This window comes from Leucopleurus acutus (assembly GCF_964270905.1).
Source record: "Leucopleurus acutus genome assembly, chromosome: 4".
Lineage (NCBI taxonomy): Eukaryota > Metazoa > Chordata > Mammalia > Artiodactyla > Delphinidae > Leucopleurus > Leucopleurus acutus.
Window position 1 is genome coordinate 21,781,389 of NC_139146.1, and position 19,882 is coordinate 21,801,270.

At 36.5% G+C, this 19,882-nt stretch overlaps 1 protein-coding gene across 2 annotated transcripts in view; it reads left to right on the plus strand.

Moving 5' to 3' along the window:
- PDE5A (phosphodiesterase 5A) overlaps nucleotides 1–19,882 on the plus strand; it is a gene marked incomplete at its 5' end in the record, with an annotated part of 136,197 nt that overhangs the window by 61,309 nt on the left and 55,006 nt on the right. For both annotated transcript variants that reach the window (XM_082838478.1, XM_082838479.1), the window contains 4 exons: nucleotides 2,179–2,316; nucleotides 4,582–4,649; nucleotides 12,829–12,937; nucleotides 14,366–14,453. In XM_082838478.1, the coding sequence (XP_082694604.1) occupies nucleotides 2,179–2,316; nucleotides 4,582–4,649; nucleotides 12,829–12,937; nucleotides 14,366–14,453 (403 nt within the window). The remainder of the gene's footprint in view (nucleotides 1–2,178; nucleotides 2,317–4,581; nucleotides 4,650–12,828; nucleotides 12,938–14,365; nucleotides 14,454–19,882) is intronic.

Consider the following 19,882-nt stretch of genomic DNA (forward strand, 5'->3'; position numbering starts at 1 on the left):
TGTTCGGTAGGTTGGGTGTATTAAACAGATTTTCAGATTTAAATATTTTCAACTTAACAATGGATTTATCAAGATGTAACCCCGTCATAAATCGAGGAAGATCTGGTATTGTGCTACAACCATGTTGGACTTTTCTAAAGCTTTGTCTAGGCTAATTCTAAAGTTGCAGTTTAAAATAAAGTGTTTATAAGTACCGTGATGTAAATGTTGTTCTTACTAATTATGTAAATGTTGTTGTTCATATTACCTTTGTTATATAACTTAGTTTTTCTTGTTGTTTCTGAAGTCTCTTCTTTTTTCCTTGAACTGTTTGCTCTAGTGTAGCCTCATGTTGTTGGTCCCCCTCCCCCTGCAAACTCTCCATTATTTAGGCATTCTCTTGAGTTCTTTTTCATGGAGAATCCTCAAATTGAGGTTCTCTCTCTTTCTTCTTTCAAGCAAAACTATTTTTCCCCATGCCTGCTGCAGAGGGGTCATCATAGAACTTTCCTTCAATGCTTTCTTAGAAAGACTCCACTGGTTATCCACTGGATCCCAGAACTTCTTTTTTCTCAGTTTACTCCCTTGTTCTAGTGTAGCACATTCTCAGTTAACTACTTGAGAACCTGTATTGGAGAGGTAAGCTCTCTGAGTCCTTGCATGTATGAAAATATCTATTGTACCATCCTACCAGTTTGGCTGGGTATAAAATTCTGCATTGAAAAATTAGTTTCTCAGAATTTAAAGGTAGTACTGTCTTCTATTAGCATTCATATTGTTCTGATTCTTGGTGCTTTTTTTTTTTTTCTATAAGCTTTTTGGATTATTTATTTATTGTTGCTTTTGTAACTGAATTTTACCATACGATTCTTTTTTTCATTCATCATGCTGGTACCTGGTCATTCCTTTCAGTCTGGAGACTTAAGCCCTTGGGTTTTATGTAATTCTTTTTCATTATCTCTTTTTTTTTTTTTTTTGCGGTACGCAGTCCTGTCACTGTTGTGGCCTCTCCCGTTGCGGAGCGCAGGCCCATGGCTCACGGGCCCAGCCGCTCCGCGGCATGTGGGATCTTCCCGGACCGGGGCACGAACCCGTGTCCCCTGCATCGGCAGGCGGACTCTCAACCACTGTGCCACCAGGGAAGCCCTTCATTACCTCTTTGATAATTCATCTCCCCCACCCTTTAATTTCTCTGTTTAGAACTTATGTTAGATTGTGGACCTTCCGTGGACTTCAACTTCAGCATATTCCTGACGTCTCCCTGCTCCATTTTTGCCACCCATTAATCCAGTCCTCATTTTTACAAACATACTTGTGATTCTTGTCACTTCTCTCCTGCAATCCATCACAGTCCAAACTGCTTGAAAAGAAGATAGGACTTTTGAGGTTCTTTCTTCACTTACCTCTGCAATTTCATCTCCCTAGTTCTCCTCTTTACACTCTATATTCTCATAAAATTTGATCAAAACTTGCAATATGCTACTTTCTCTCAATTCAGTTCTTTTTGATTGAGATATTTTCCTTCCCCACTTAACCTGAACAATTCCTGCTCATCTTTCAGGCCTCAGCAAGGATAGTATCACCTCCAATAAATTTTCTATAATACCCTTTCTCCCCCGCTCCTTGCACAAATACTTTGTGAGACTAGATGAAATCCTATGTAAGTAAAGAAAAGAGAAATTATCAGGAAGAACACAAAAGGAACTCTTAAAACTTTGTTTATTTTGGACAATATTTGCTGTGCTCTGTGAAAATGTTGGCAATGTTGATAAATGTTGATCTCAGAAGTTTGGATCACCAAAAACAACAGTATATTTTATGTATCAGACACTGTTCAAAATGCTTTATAAATGTTAACTTATTTAGTCCTCACAACAGCTCCATGATTTTGGTACTATTATTATCCCCATTTTCAAGAAACTTGCCCTAGATCACAAAGCTAGCAGGAGGGGAAGCTGGGATTGAAAACGGTTGGCTTTGGCTTCAGAGTCTGTGATCGTAACCAGTGTACTAATTGTACTAACAATCAACAGGGAAATTTTGTTAGTAAGCAGAGACTTATGTATTTAACACTTGAATGGGAACTTGGTTGTAACTTGTTAGATTATATGTAAACAACTTACAACCCATATAAATCATTGTGTTGCTTTAATAATCACAAACAATTACTAATAGTAAGCTCTTAATTTTTTTGTCTAGGTGCTGCTTGACCTTGCTAGCCTAATTTTTGAAGAACAACAATCATTAGAAGTAATTCTAAAGAAAATAGCTGCCACTATTATCTCTTTCATGCAGGTGCAGAAATGCACCATTTTCATAGTGGATGAAGATTGCTCCGTGAGTACAGAGTATGACTTTTTTATTTTTAGAAAGACAAAAATTTATATTCCTTAAAACACTGCTTTAAACCTCAGGTTGGCCTCAGAACTCTCTCAAATCCAACTGAATATGGTTGTTTATGTAAAGCCAATCCAAGTATGAGCTGTTCTGGTTGAAAAGGGGTAGAAGTGAGGTTGGAGGATGCCTTCAATGCACCCTTTCACCTTGTTGACCCTCCACTAAGTATTACAGTTACCATTGGTAATGTCAGTGTGTTGCTTTTGTCAATGGCTACACTACCTTGATGGAGAAATACATTGTCACTACAGTGTGCAGACCTTTTTTGGTTGAGAATAGTTGTGCTCTATTGCTATGAACAGGTAGACCACCTTCTGAATGGGTTGGCTATAAAAATTTCTTTTTACCAGCGATTATGTAGAAACCAAAAGGCATGGCCCGATGGAGGCAGTGCTGCTAAAGGTACCTATTAGTCCCAAATTCTTTTTTTTTTTTTTTTTTTTGCGGTACGCGGGCCTCTCACCGCTGTGGCCTCTCCCGTTGCGGAGCACAGGCTCCAGACGCACAGGCCCAGCGGCCATGGCCCACGGGCCCAGCCGCTCCGCGGCACGTGGGATCCTCCCAGACCGGGGCACGAACCCGCGTCCCCTGCATCGGCAGGCGGACCCTCAACCACTGCACCACCAGGGAAGCCCAGTCCCAAATTCTTTACCCACCATGGAAAGCCACTAAACTGTTCAGATTGGTAGATTTCAAGCCATTGATTTGTAATGTAAAGAGACAGGATGTGTGTGGAAAGATGGAGTGTTCTCATACAGTGCTGGTTACTTCAAGACAGGCCAACTGAGTTTGCTGTTAGCATCAGGGCCTTTAGCCCAAGGTTGTTTTCTTTTATGCAGTTTCTTTTCCTTCTCAACCAATGAACCACTGTTTTTGGTATATTTCTTTTTGATGTAGTTGTTTGCTTCCTTTTTCATTTAGACCCTGAGAACAGGCTCTTCATTGGTGGGTTAGGAAAAAGAATGGGAATTCTCAAGCGTATAAAGTCAATTACAGTCCACATATGATATCTGAATTGATGGTTTTTTGGGAAGTAGAATAATAAAAGATATTTAAAACTTATATTTTATATTTTTAATTATTTTATTAGATAGTAAGACCGTACTGTGTCATGCAACATTATCTGAATCATCGTGTGTGTGTGTGATTCTCATTAATAGGAAATCAAATAAGAATTCACTATGCTATGAGATAGTATTCTCATGGATATTATTTAATATTTTCAATCAGTTATAAGCTCCTTAATATAGAGATAATTACAAGATTGGAACTATCCTTTTACAGTTCAGGTCAGAACTCTTTAATGCAGTATGTCAGTTTATCATTTTTGCTCTGTGACCTGCTCTTTGGCATTTAATTTTTGAAAGTTATACATAAGGGCACTCCTTTTTTTTAGACAATTTAAATATCACTTTAATTAACATTCAGCTCATCCAGTTAACCCCTATCATGGCAGCAATTGACTGGTATCAGTGTTGCTTTAAAATATAGCTCAGCAGTATGCCCATTAATATTTTTGCTCGCTTTTTAATGACTTAATTTGGTGGGTGTAGCAATTAAGTGACTTGATGTTCATTTATACTGTAATTATTTTTTGATTAAAAATGTTTCAACACATGAGCAAAAATCCAAATGTGAACAAGAAAAGAAATGTACTTAGTTATTCTGTCCCCAAATTAAACTGATATCATTGTTTTATTTGTGTTTCCTTCTAATTTTTTATTCAGTTGTAAATATAGTATGCTTTTTAACTTCAATTTAATTTAATTTAACTTCAAAAATACTTCTCTATGTTGTTAAAATCTTCATAATTTAATGATCTCATAAAATATTACTGAATTAGGTGTCTTTTCAAAAGACCCAACAATAGCAATCAATGTATGCATAAAAGCTAAAACTTGAGGATTTTGAATAAATATAGAGAAAATTTGAAGCTAATTATTTATTAACAGCTGGCAGAAGAACAAAAACTCAAATAAGCATTTTTGCAAGTCAGTATCAGAAACAACAGCAGCATGTTCTAAGGAATAGGAGGTAGACTCTGGATGTCGTGAGCACTTAGGTCAGTTTTGTCTGAAAAAGTGAAAAGAAATTGCGAGGATTGGTGTCTTCAGTCAGTTCCACAGGCTCATATGTCTGTATTTAGATAGTTTTCATTACATTCTCAAACTTATTTCTCAGTCTGTGTCGTTGCTTTTTTTTCAGGATTCTTTTTCTAGTGTGTTTCACATGGAGTGTGAGGAATTAGAAAAATCGTCAGATACTTTAACAAGGTAAGAAAACTTAATTATCTGTCTGTCTTTATCACAAGTATGTAATTCTGGCTACATAGTTATTTCACGACCTATTTAATTTAAGGCATAGAAGCTACAGCTGCTTTTTTCCTCCCACAAATAATTTCATTTGTGAAAATACTTTACTATTTGATGTTATATGTCCAGGGTTTTTTCCACTGCATTTGGCATGTTGTAGAATTCTTTCATAGAGTGAATGGTGTCACAATTAGTATAGGCCTGGGTACAGTGTGTTTTGTGAACTGACTCATTTAAGACCCACAAGTGCTATATTTCAATTATATTTTTTCATTGCATATTAGACCCTCACTGGAAATTTGACAGGCTTCTGAACACATTTTTTTCTATGAGTCTGTTCTGCTTTGGAATCAGCCATAGGATTTAACTAACACCAGAAGGAAGCCTGCGATCTCAGTCACACCAATACATGTACCCTATGGCTAGAATCAGACCAGATCTCTATTGTAGTTCATTTCTTTTTCATGTTTTTTTTTAAATTTTAAAATTAGTATTCATTTTTTGGTGGTTGTTAACTGGTACGCAGGAACAATAGAAAGTATTAACATATCAAGGTTATACTTGTTACTGGCCCAATTGTATATTTGCTTTCTGAAGAATTTTAAAAAGGATTTAGAGTAAATTACCAAGTGTTCTTGTCATATTTCCTTTTGCACCCTTAGCAAAACAGTGGTGGTTTTTGCTTAAGCAATAAAATAGTCTAAGGAATATAAGTCTGCCAGGGTAAAGCATCAGGAATTCTTGGGCATAATGCTGGTTTTATCACATTATTCCTTATTCATTTGTTTCAAATTATTTCACTCCCTAAAATAATGTGTCAATTTATATTACTCCTAATTATTGATATTATAACCGAAAAGCCTCATATGATCATGGAAATAGAACATTATTTTAACTTTACTATTTGACATTAAAGTTCCAGATTTTTTACTCTTCAGTTGACTTATCAGAGAATTATTTCATATAGGTGAATGATGCCACAGTTAGTACCGTCCTCAGTAACCAAGCTCCTTGGTGGTGATACTTTAAAAATAACCTCTGTGCAAATCTGAACTATAGAACATTCTATAGGATAACTGGCCTGGTCTCTTCAAAAAGTCAATGTCATTGAATAAAATGGAGGCAGGGACTGTTCCCAGACCTAACAGCCAAATGCAGTATGTGAACCTTGCTTAGATCCTGGTTAAAAACAAATAGCTATCAAAGACATTTGTTAAGCCAGTTGGAAATCTGAATATGGACTGGATACTAGGTGTTGGTGGGGAATTATTCGTACCTTTTCTTTGGAATTAGGAAGATATTGTGGTTAGTAGGAGAATGTTCTTATTTTTAGGAGAGTCAGGCTGGTGTATTTAAGGATGAAGTGTTACGATGTCTGCACCTTAGTTTAAAATGGTCTGCCAGGGCGGGGGTGGGGGTGATAAATTAGAAGGTCGAGGCTAACATATACACGCTACTAAATATAAAACAGATAACCAGCAAGGATCTACTGCATAACACAGGGGCCTATACTCAATATTTTGTCATAAACTATAAGGGAAAAGAATCTGAAAAAGGGAAAAGAATCAGTTATACATATATATGTATATGTATAACTGAATCACTGTGCTGTACACCTCAAACTAACATGACACTGAAAATCAAACTATACTTCAATTAAAAATTCCCAACAAAAAAAAAAATAAAATACGGTTCAGCCAAAAATAAATAAGTAAATATATCTAAATTAATGTATTTAAACAAATAAATGTTTGCACATACATATATAGATATAGCAAATGTGGCAAAACATTAAAAATTGTTGAATTTAGGAATAGGATATTCATTTTACTTTCAACTTTATGTATTTCAAAAGTTCATCATAAAAAATTGGAAGAAAATGTTTGTGATAAAAACTTGGAAACAAAGTAAAATGAAAATCACCTCTGTAGATCATATAAAGTGCCTGAGTTTGCAACTGCAAGAACAAAATACTTAAGTGCACAGCCTGGTTTTGTTCCGACCCTCCTAATTAAGACTGACCCCATGGATCAGTGTGAGGTCTGCAGAAGCTGTCTTCTGCCCTCTGTACCCTTTCCTTTCTTCTCTTATCTTTTCTCGCATTTCCTGTCCTCTTCCGTGTTCCCCATCAAGATGGAGAAACTGTTGACTACAGTGATTTAGAGTTGTTAGTTTAAGTGATTATATTTAAATCAAAACTCATTTCAAGACTGTTATTTTAACAATATGAAAGACCTTTTCTTCTATTAAAAGAATTTCAGGAATTAGCAAAGGAGCAAATGTAACTTGGGGGCAGGTAAGGAATGGGTTTGACTCAGAAGGTACACCTAACTTAGGCCTTGACTGGTGACTTGGGCGTGGGATGGGTAGTCAGGGTACATAAACCATGGTATCTGTACCCAGAGATTTTCTGCTACGCTGGAGTTTTTGGTTCACAAAGTTAGAACAGAATAGCTGATCTTTATTTCCCTCTTGGCATTGCTGGTAGTGAACTGAAGTTTATATCCCGTCTCCACATCTATTCTTTTCTAAGCTTCTGTGTGTATATTTTCTGGCATATTTGACATTGTTTTAGTTGAAATTGAATCCTTTTTGAATATGTGATAATATGCACATGTCCTGGAGAGTATGTATGTATCTTTCTTAAATACTGGTATTGGGCTATACTGCCTAGGTCAGTTATGAAGTCGTATTCTTAGGAGGAGCATTAATAGATACTATTTTGATTTTATGATACCATACATTTTTGTTGCTTTTTATAAAGAACATTTTAGAAAGCTTCTAAACCTGTAAATATTTGATTATTTTACTATTTGGCTTGCATAAATAATAAATTGCAATATAGACAAATAAAAAAAGAAATATATACATGTATATTTATGAATTTACATATATCCAGAGGACAGTAGGAAAATCAGTATGATCATGCATATTAAATGTATAAAATGATGGGAATTCCCCGGCGGTCCGGTGGTTAGGACTCAGCACTTTCACTGTTGGGGCCTGGGTTTGATCCCTGGTCAGGGAGCTAAGATCCTGCAAGCCGTGCAGCATGGCCAAAAAGAAAAATATTTATATAAAATGATGAATTATCTACATTTACCTTTGAATATTTGTATAGCAGCATATGCCTGTGTAATTTTATTTTATTTTATTCATATTTGATTTTTGTTGTGAAGTCAGACAAGTCCTCTTATTTTCTCTGATAGCTGAACAAGCCCGTGACTTGGTATGATAGTGACCTCTACTGGTCAATATGCATTTTAAAAAAAACTGAGGTCCTACTATATATATATTTAAGTCTTAGTATTTATTTATTTATTTATTTATTTATTTCATCTTGATCTTTTGTTAGCACTTTTACTTTGTTTCTGATGAATATCACATTCCCTCTCTGTAGGAAAAATGGAAGATATCTTTCCACTTTTAAAAATTATACCAAGACAGTCTTAGTATAAAGATTGTTTTATAATGGATAAATAGGTCAGTGTGGTTACCTTAAAAGAGACTAATTTACATGGATCATTTAAACTGATTCATTAACTGATTTTACAGTAATGAAAATTATTCAACACCAGTGCCTTACATTAGCTAATAGTTAGCCTTTATTATAATGATGCAATAAAAGTCCTCTTAGTGATGTAAATATGGTTTTATTTTAATAAAATTAGATTTCAGGCTTAATTTTGTGAAAACTCCGAATTAAAATGGTGTTTAGTAACTTCAGCTTTTTGAAGGACTAACTGGTATTGACACTTGACCAGCGGATTCTGTATTATGTTTCTAAAATTGTTTATTGATAGAATTTAGGCCTCTCCAATTCTCATTATTAAACACTTTGTCAATCCAAACACTCTTCCATGAGATGAAGTGCTAGGCAATTTGATGATGTTAGCAGTAAGCAAATCATCCTTTTTAGGCAGTTATATATCAGTTTGGTATTTTTCCAACCAACCCACTAATTACCTTTTATAAATTAAAATAATTTGTTGAAGACAGTTTTGAAATGTTAAGTGTAAAAATAAAAAATATTCAGGGTGAACATTACACATAATTGTTAGAATCATATCATCACTGGGATAAAGCACAGTAAACTGTTGGAGTTTGGGTCACCCAAGAATTCAGAAGGGAAGCTCATTTCTAGATGGTGGGAGGTTTTAGAGTTTCTATGCTTCGATTCAAATGAAAAAGTGAGTGTGATGGGGTACAGTTTATGTTAGCTCTTAATTTTAAGAAATCGGTATTTTAGTGCTATAATTCCATATCAGTTAACTTCATGTTAATTTTAAATGCACATTTTGTCATAAAATGACAAATACATAGAATTACTCCTTTAAGCTCACTTTCTTGGAATATATATACTAGTTAATACTTATTAGTTATAACTATATTGGAAAACAATTATAGTTAAATACAGTAACACCTACTATTTTTAAAATAGTAGAAAGGTTTTTACTACTTTAAAAAATGGTAGATACAGAGTGTAAGAGTATAGACTCTGAAATCAGACTGATTGTATTTAAACTTAAGTTCCACCACTTACTAGCTGTAGTGCTTTGTGTGAATTATTTAACCTCTCAAAGCCTCAGTTTCTTCATCTGTAAAATGGAGATACTGATGGCAGGATTGTAGAAAGGACCAAATGAGTTAATGCGCATAAAATGCTTCAGAAGATTTCCAGCACATAGTAAGTAGTCAGTAAGTGTTAGTATTTCTGTGTCTCTTTGATGTGTTTTTTCTGTCTTTGGTTCACATAACCTGAAGTGATTCCCATTTACATCTAAAAGCACAGAAGTTTCTCATCGTTTCCAAGCTTCGTGTCCCTGACTGTCTTCCCAAGGATGTACTCACGTACACCTCCCTCGATATCCACTGTGCAAAAAACCTTAGAGGTCTGAGTTAGCCCAGGCCTTCCAAGAAGCAGATGCCAAGACTAGATTAAATGTGTAAGACATTTATTAGGGGAACCCCGTGTGAGAGTAAAGGGGGAGGGAGCTGGGAGGGGATGAGAGAGCCGTGAGCTCCCCACACAAGTCTGACCCAGAGTGAAAGAGGGTAAAGAAGGAAAGAGCATTGTGTGGAAGTGTCTTAGGCAGCCGAGCAGTTCTAAGGCAAGTTTGGCCAGGCTGTTGGGGAGTTCTGTAGCCAAAGCCTCCTGTCAGAAGCATCCTGGGTCTCCCAAGCCTGGGCTACCTTCGTGCCCCTGCTGTGTGTGCTCCATCTTTTTCCAGGAGCAGCCCTGGGAAGTGTGTCTGCAGTACAAACACAGTCCTGGGTTTCAGAGCACAGTGACTAGAGACACTGGTCATTTAGGTCTCCTGCAGTTGTAGGTCTGAGAGGCACATTTGCAAGGCTACCAGAATATTCCTGTTATTTAAAGAAAGATCCTATCCCTTTGCATTGCACTTTCAAAATCATCCACTACCTGTCCTAACATCTTCAGCCTGAAACCATCACTTTATTCCTAACAATCTGTAGCTGTTTAATGTTTCCCAAATATACCTAGAACTCTTCCATTTCAGCAACGTTTTTGTACTGTTTTTCACCCTCCTTTTCATTCTTGATGCCTTTCTACGCATCCTTAAATCTTACCAGCCTTTTGCGCATTTCCCTAATAGCCCGTCTTCTCCAACCCACTCCACCAAGGGGTTATCTGTCCATCTTCTCCACATGTGGCACTTTCATTGTTACCAATTGTATTAGTCAGGATTAGGTTTGAGTGTGAATCATAAAAACCCAAAGTAAAAATAGCTTAAATAAGAATGCAATATTATTACTCTCTCCTGTAAAGACCCAGAGGCAGGCAGCTCAGGCTCTGTGTTGCTGCTCTGTTCTACAAAGGCCTCAGGGACCCAGGTACCTGCAGGCTTTCTACTCTGCATCTCTAGGGAGTGACCCTTCCCTTCAGGGTCCAGGATGCAGCTCCAGCCTTCATATCCACGTTTCAAATGGTAGGATGGGGGGCAGGGAAAGAAGGCGCAGAGAGCATACATCAGCTGCCTTTTAGGTAAGCTTTCTAGAAGCAGTCACATTTCCTGTTGCCTAGAACTTACATCCTGTTGCCTAGAACTTAGTCACATGATGATCCCAAGCCACTAGGGTGGCTGATAAATGTAGTCTTTATCCTCAGCGGCCATGTGTCTAGATAAAGAGAAAGGGAGAAGAGTTACTGAGGGACAGCTGGGGGCTTCTGCACTAGACTCTGCTCAAAGAGGACATGCAACTAGACATTGTATTATTATTCATTCTCTGTCACAGTCCTCTACGAGATTACAAGCGCCTTATGACAGCTACTGACCTCTAGAAGTTTGTCTCCCCATGATGCTAAGGGTGACTCTCATGGACGAAGTGCTCAGTCTTTTGTTATTGAGGGGAGGAAGTAAGAATTTATTAGCACTTTTTACAGAGTAAGAAATAAGATGCTATCACATAACCTTAATAAATCTAATACTAATTTTTCACTAAAATAACCATCAGGAAAACTTAAAATTTTCAGGGAATTGAAAAAAGAGTTAGGTTTCTATTGACTTAAAAGTAATTTTAATACTCCTGCTTCTCTGTATCAATGCCTATACATCTGAATTTATGATCTCTGGCAAGTTGCTTAACTATTTGGGTTTCATCTATCTCCGACTGTTGACATAACGATGATGATAAGAACAATAAAAGTCATCATCATCATCATCATCATCATTTTAAAAGAGGTTTGGACAAAGATATCCTCTCCAGTGTATTTCTTTCTCTCTGTAACTACCTTTTCATTTTTCTTATCTTTACTGCAGTTTCTTGTTTTCTTTTCATGAGACTTTCGCTGTCCATGAAATATTTGTGGTTTTAAAATAGTTTTGTTAACCTACATCCTACACTTATAACCTTTTCTTGGGATTCTACCCAAATAATATGTATGAAATAGAAACCCAGGAATGTCCTAGGTCTGATGTGTCTGACATTTTGCATGCCTTCCCACATTATCAATCTAGGCTCAGAAAATGTTCAGTCTGAAGTTCATGTATTCCTGTGTTACTATTGTCATTTCCCTTTCATTCTTTATCACTTGTATATAATACTGGACATACGGTCAGTACCTGATTTGACCAAATTACTATTAACCTAAAATGTACAGCAAAGAAAGGAAAGACTCAATTATCTTGGCCAGGAATGAGGCCACGACTTCAGGAATCTTTGTGGAATCACAGTGATTGAGAACATCATCTGAAACCACTGTCCTAGAATCAGTTTGGCAGGCTGAGTGAGAAGGATGGAAGACAGGAAAAGATTAGCACTTGGAGAACTCAGACCAAGTGGACATTTTTCCTGAGGCACATATTTTATTTTGAAATGTCTCCCACTATTAGACTTTCCTATTTTCTTCAGTTAGTGATCTTACAGTTAATACAGGCACATACTTATGGCTGGAGTAAATTTCTATAACTTGACCCTCTTTGTGGAATTCATCCCCATCACCAAGGAACATAGGAAGTTTCCGGATGAAAAGATGCGTTCTGTTCTGTTTTCCCAACTCCATTACTGGCACTGCACTTATGAACCCTGTGACATCAGGTTAACCTTTTGTGATCAACCTATTAAGCAAGAAACTGGGAAAATGTTGTAAGTTCAAAAAATTTTTTTTCAATTTAAAGCAGAAAAAAGAAGAGAGAAGAGCTTAATAAAATTCTTCTAGGCCTGCTCGATTTTTCCCTTGGTCTGAAATGTGTAAAAGATTGTTTTATTGGAATGGATAGACTAAATAAATAACTGAGGAAGTAAAAACAGACACTAGACTTTAGTCATTCTATAATCTGATGAGAAAATAAGACATAGGGAAAATTCATATGGATTTTAAACAGCACAAAAATCAACACGCCCATTAACAGTGGTAATAAGATTACTTAATGACATTTTAAACTTGTTTTAGATAGCTGAAAAATTGTGGGTCTTTGTTTTTTCAAAGCATTTCAGTTATAGTAACTACCAAAGTTGTAAATCATCAAATATGTTTAAAGCTGCATTTTCCAACTAAGATATACGCTTTGCTCTATAATTTAAGACTGGTATGTTTCTCTTATAATCATCTATTTGACTCTGTTTTGCCTGCGTTTTTTCACTGCACAGAAAGAACTCATCTCTGTTATCTCCACAGGGAACGTGATGCGAACAGAATCAATTACATGTATGCTCAGTATGTCAAAAATACCATGGAACCACTTAATATCCCAGATGTCAGTAAAGATAAAAGATTTCCCTGGACAGTAAGTAACCCAATTTTAGACTTGGAGCTTGAAGGCTGTTTTCCTATCAGATCTGCACTTAAACTAGTTACTCTTTTTTTAAAAAAAAATTTTAAAATTTATTTATTTATTGATTTTTGGCTGCGTTGGGTCTTCATTGCTTTGTGTGAGCTTTCTCTAGTTGCAGTGAGCGGGGGCTATTCCTCGTTGCAGTGTGCGGGCTTCTCATTGTTGTGGCTTTTCTTTTTGCAGAGCACGGGCTCTAGGCACGCGGGCTTCAGTAGTTGCGGCACGTGGGCTCAGTAGTTGTGGTTCACAGGCTCTAGAGCACAGGCTCAGTAGTTGTGGCGCACGGACTTAGTTGCTCCGAGGCATGTGGGATCCTCCCGGGCCAGGGCTCGAACCCGTGTCCCCTGTATTGGCAGGTGGACTCTTAACCGCTGCGCCACCAGGGAAGTCCTAAACTAGTTACTCGTAACTGAAGGACTGGCCCTAGAATTGGCTCTTTGGGAGTGATCTGTGCTTTCCGTGATCTGAGGAAGGAGAATAAAACAGCTTATAACATCTGTTGAGAGGTTATCAGCTGTACTTGAGTATTTTTCTCTGTACTTTTATTAGTTTTTTAAACATGTATTAATGAACTATCATAAACTAATTTTGAGGTAATTTAACTATTACCTACTTAATGACATTCTTTAGATAGTATGGCTGGAGTTCCTGAGTTTACCCTCAACAATTAAGTTTCATATGGCTTAAATGCCTATAATTGGTAATCTACCACAGTGAACAGCTCTGTGGAAAACTGAATATCTGTTTTCCTTGAGAGCAAAGCTACAAGGGTCAGTTTCTCAGACACTGAAAACTTTGAATTCTAGTATTTTTTCTCATCTAACTTCAGAAAAGCATTGCAGTTTGAGGCAGCTGCCTTGACTTTGTTATTTGCCTACCTAGGAGACCTTTTTAGAACGTTAGCGATATGGGCAATAGATAACAGTGGGAAAATTAAACAAGGACAAATTTGTAACATGTAGAATCCTAGGTGGTGTAATGCTTTTGACTTCTGCCCCTCTTGTTAAGTTATTTCAGACATCCACTACACAGGGATAGTAGAAACTGAATAAATACTTTGCTTACTATTACTGTAAGCTGCTTGGAGAGTTTAAAATGGAAAATAAAAGAAATACAGGTAAATAAAATGGAAAATATGAAAAAAAATTTTAAAGAAAATAGGATATTTAGTATTTTTAATAATGTAAAGACTAATTGCTTTATAGTACATTTATGTGAACTTCATTATAATTTGTACATTTTCTGCACTCTGATGTTATCTCCAGCTAATAAAAGATGAATATATTAGTGGCTTCCGAGGTCCAATATAGTTTCTATAGCACCTAATGGACAAACAGTCTTCTCATAATATTTAGCTGTCTTGTTTTTGTTTTTGTTTAGAATGAAAACACAGGAAATGTAAAACAGCAGTGCATTAGAAGTTTGCTTTGTACGCCTATAAAAAATGGAAAGAAGAATAAAGTGATAGGTAAAGCCTTTTTGTTGACCTCTACTCTGCACTTATTAAAGAAAAACATGTATTCTCAGAAACTTCTTTCAAGTGTAAATTTAAAGACTAAAATGTTTGAAAAAAAGATAAAAATTGGAATGATAAAAGAATTTTGAAATAATTTTATATTGATAAATGTTAACAAACATTTCTTAAATATCTTATTAACTATGATGTATTTTGGTAATTGTAATCCTGTTTCAATAGAAGTTTGGTTTAAGAATGACATGTTGAAAGTTAGCAAACAGGGAGATCAAGTCGATGATGTATATTGTTTTAGGGCCTTACTTCTTGGTTTCTGTTTTTTCTTTTTTGAATACATGGTTTAGATTGTAGGTTGTATTCATTGAACACTCCGCTGCTTTAGGCACTTGGGATAAGTCAGTGAACAAGCAAAAACCCCTGCCTCAGGGAGTTTACATTCTTACATGAAGGTTAGTAAAATATGTCTACTGCAGGAATGATGGAAGGAGGCATTCTCAGAAAAATGAGATGATGTTTCCTATTATTGACATATTTATTTCTTGGCATTGCAGGTTATATTAAACGTAGAACAGAAAATGTGAGGTTTTATATGCCAATCGTGCGTGATTGACACTGTGAAAACAGTCTGAACTGTTAAATATTCTCCCAAGAACTTGGAACAGAGGCTAAACTTTTAAATAAAAACCCTAACGGAGCAAGGCTTAGCTATATAAATTTACCTTAAAAATTCTGATGAGTTTCCAGGTTGTAAGATTTGACTGTAATTTTATTAAAGAAGAGTGTTGGTCAGAAAGGTGTGGGGGTGGGGGGGAATCGTTCATGAAAATGGGAGGAAAAAAGGACACATATTGAAAGTGCCTCTCCAGTTGTGTGCAGTAGTCAGGGAACCTTTGCCTCTCACATGGAGATGGATGAAGAAGGTTGTAGCAGTGTATAGGGTATGCTGACCACTTGGCAAGGCCAGCGCTTGCGTGGCGAGGGATGCAGCAGGTTGTAGCTGGTACTGCTCGGTGATTCCAGTCCGTCTGCTGGCATGCGTCCTCACTGTGAGATGGATACACGGGCTTATGCCATTAAACAACCCACCAGTCTGACTTCCCTTGTTCTGATGATTTTCTTTCCAAGATATGTTAACCCGTAGGAACAGAGTGCATCCTTCATATCCTCTCGAGCACACTGCTCGCTTTGCCAGTTGTTTCTCTTTGTAAATCGGTGAACTGGGCTTGAGGCAATGGGCTGAGTTGCAGGTGCGCATACTCGGGTTCCTGGGACAGATCTGTTTCTCGTTGGACATTGATACTATTCTGGTTTTATAAATCAGTCTTGTGAACTTAGGTACTGTTCTCTACCCCAGAGAGTGGGATCTGTCCTCAGCATGGTACACTAGTTTGTAACCCTACAGGGCTGGGCTTGCTGACTCTAGTGCATTGCCTCATAAAGCCTCTTGGAAACCAGCCTGGCGATTCCCCGAAGGCTGTTCATCACCTGCGCGCTTCTCAGCTCTCAGAGAAAAAAGTAGAGCCTAGTGAATCCATATGTCAGCTCTCTTTTCAGGATTATCACTGATCAGATCTCTAATATAAACAACAGAAGAAAACTGACAAGGGTGCCCTATAATATGAAACTATATAAATGTTTAGGATATAAAATTTTATATTCTAGGAGTTAGGTGAAAACTACATTATAAATGTTATGCTTCCTTTTTTTAAAATTTTTTTTGAATTTTTATTTTTTTTACAGCAGGTTCTTACTAGTTATCTATTTTATACATATTAGTGTATTTATGTCAATCCCAATCTCCCATGTTATACTTCTTTAAAATGCTTTTTCATATAAGTATAGAGCTTACCACAAGCTGCCTTTGACCTTTGAAAATGTGAAATGGATTCCAGAAGCAATGCATCATTTACTAATAAGTTCTGATAAGAAGGAGGACAGAGTGGCAACTTGCCACATCAAGGCACATCATTGCTTTTTCTCAGCAGCATCTCTTTGGAATAACTGGGAATGGGGAGTGGCCGAAGGAAGTTATACATCAGGCTTTTTCATCACTTTACACATGTGATAAGTAAGAGGATTTGGGGGAAGTGCAAAGGTCCCTGGATGGGAATAGGGCTCACAACATCCGGCTGGCTCCACTCTCCCTTTAAGCATTTAAAAGGTTATGGGTGCTTCCCTGGTGGCGCAGTGGTTGAGAGTCCGCCTGCCGATGCAGGGGACACGGGTTCATGCCCCGGTCCGGGGGGATCCCACGTGCCGCGGAGCGGCTGGGCCCGTGAGCCATGGCCGCTGGGCCTGCGCGTCCGGAGCCTGTGCTCCGCAACGGGAGAGGCCACAACAGTGAGAGGCCCGCGTACCACAAAAAAAAAAAAAAAAAAAAAAAACGTTATGGGCTTCGAGCCCTGGTCCGGGAAGATCCCACATGCTGCAGAGCTACTGAGCCTGCGCTCTAGACCCCGCGCACCACAACTACTGAGCCCCTGTGCCACAACTACTGAAGCCCACACGCCTAGGGCCCATGCTCCACAACACGAGAAGCCACCACAGTGAGAAGCCCGCGTACCTCAAGGAGAGTAGCCCCCGCTTGCCGCAGTTAGAGAAAGCCCGTGTGCAGCAAGAGCCAACGCAGCCATAAATAAATAAATAAATTTATTTTAAAAAAAAAAGGTTATGGCCACACTATTCAACTAACTAACCTTTCAGATCCCTTCAGAATCCACATTCTGTGTTCCTGTCACTGTTTCAGACAAGTGAACAAAGAAAGAAACACCAGTTGAAATAATCAGACTTCCCTTGGCATACACTTTGTGTCACCCTGCTTGATAACAGAGTCAAAAGTAAGTAAATGTTGTCTTTGGAAAGGAAAAATTCCCTGCCAATAAAAAGAAAGAAAGAAAAAATGATTTCCCTGGTGGGGTTTCTGGGGGGGGCATTTTCAGGTTAATTTCAAGAGGGAATATTTCCAGTGTTCCCTGCTGTCTTTATAAGTGTGACAAAACAGAGAATTTGAATTCTCAACTATACTTTGTACTCACAGATGTAGCGTGGAAAATATCATGGCCATAGATTATTTTTCTTACATGTCACACAGACCAGATTCTGCTAGTATGTAATTCTAATACAGAATCCCCACAGAGTTTCCATGCAGAAAGACAGACGGGCCCATGTGTTTTTGGTAATCTTCTTTCCCTTCCTTTTTTTTCCCATTACTGACAATTAGATGAAATTATAGACATTAGACCAGTATGGGGCCTGTTGTATCACCAAATGTATTCCCTGAGGTATTTTTTCATATCAAATGTTTTCTCAGTGCTCTGGCTAACACAGAGTGTTTCCACCACTTTGTTTTCAACACTATTAAGAAAATACTTCCTCATTCAAATTCACTTATTTTAACCAATTATATCCCCTATTTATTAGACTAAATTTTCCATGTCAATTTCAGGGCATATTTTGAAGAAATTAGTTCCATTCCCATCCAAAAAATATTGTTGAGAACATCTCCACTTTAAATAGCTTACATTTTCATCTTTTTTTTTTTTAGTGAAAAAGTAATAAAAATCATAGTGTTATAACCACACGTTGTTTGACAGTGAAGTATGAGAGGGGAATATGTATTTCTTACTGAATATATTTTCTAAACTGATTTCCGTCCTAATGCTCTGCTCATCTATGTGTTGCAATATGATCCCAAGGCATAAGTAATATTGTAAAATTATGTAAGTTTAAATTTGACTTCTTAATTTTATTTTTCATATTAAATTATATCATTTGGCAATATCACTAACTATTCATTTGTTTTTAAAAATATTTGCTAGGATTTTCCTAATGCAAATATTACACTGCAGTGTCGTCCATGGTACATACTGCTTATATTGCTTAAAGTATACAGTTTTTCCCAATTAAAGAATTGTTAATTATGATTAGGGATAAGAAGTGCCAGGAAATAAGGCTGTAGGGGCAGTAATAATGGGAAGAAAATGAGAAAAAAATAAAACTAGGAGATTATAGCTTGAAATTATAAAAGTGAAAATCTATAAAATAAAAATAAATATAAGGATTATAGTTTCAAGAATTGATTGAAGAAATAGAAAAATAAGAGAAACCTCATAGTAGCCCTGGAAAACAGAGACGCTTACCTTTATTGGACCAGAAACATTGAGGAATTTCTAGAAGATAGGAAGAATATACTATTTGTAAGAATACATTTTACACAGAATGGGAAAAATTTGAGTAGAGATATCAATATCAGACAACGTAAATTTTAAGGTAAAAACATATAAGATACAGAATCACTTTGCATTGATTAAGTTAAATTCACAGAGGAAAGTGTAATTGTCATAAATGCTTCTATAAAGTAAATAACATCATTGACATACAAAAACCAAAGCTATTAAAAATACAAGGAGAAATGGACAAAATGGTGATCATAGTGAGAGTCTTTAGTACCCTTTTCATAGAATGTTAAAGTACAGGAAAATATAAGGAAACATTAGAATTGATTAATACAGAAAATGAAATGGATTTAATTGGCATATAAATATTTACTTTTATATTTCATAATTTAAAAACACAAATTCCTATCAAATATTCATCAGAAATTTACAAATATTAGTGATACACACACATGCAACACAAACTTAGTCATTTCTGAAAAGTAGAATTGACAGCCACTGTCATGGATCACAGTGCATTAAAACTAGAAATGTGTAATAAAAGGATAAACTGGAAGGAAAAAGCTCACTTAGAAACTGAAAAACATTCTTCCAAATGACAAAGAAGAAATCAAAAGTCAAAATGAAAGTATAGCATTTTAGAAAATTAGTGGTTGTATCAATTTAACGTAAAAACTCAAGGTACAAGGTCAAAGCTATATATATATAGGAGTTATATAGCTTTAAATATTTTGCCATTATTAATTAGGACATAATGAAGTTATTTGAACTAAGTGTTCAACTGAAGAAATTAGAAAGACAGCACCTTTCTCTTTCTCACCCTCTATGCTGCCCCCAAAGTAAACAAATAAATAGGAAGAAAGTGAGCAAAGAAATTGAAAAGATAAATTTATGAAATGAGAGGGGATAGTAAAATGAGATAATGGGCAAACACAGTAATAATAAACACAGATAATGAGGGAAATAAAAGAAACACAAATAGGAACGAGAAAGGAAATGTAATTACAGACACAGAAGAAACTTTAAAAGATGTTAGATAATACAATGTACCAAAAAAATAATGTGTTTTGATGGAATGGAGAAATTCTATAAAAATTGGTAATAACCAGTACTAACAGAAGGAGAGTTTAAAATTTTTCATAGAAGAGGGTGTGGGGAAAAGGGAACCCTCTTGCACTGCTGGTGGGAATGTAAATCGATACAGCCACTATGGAGAACGGTATGGAGGTTCCTTAAAAACCGAAAAAT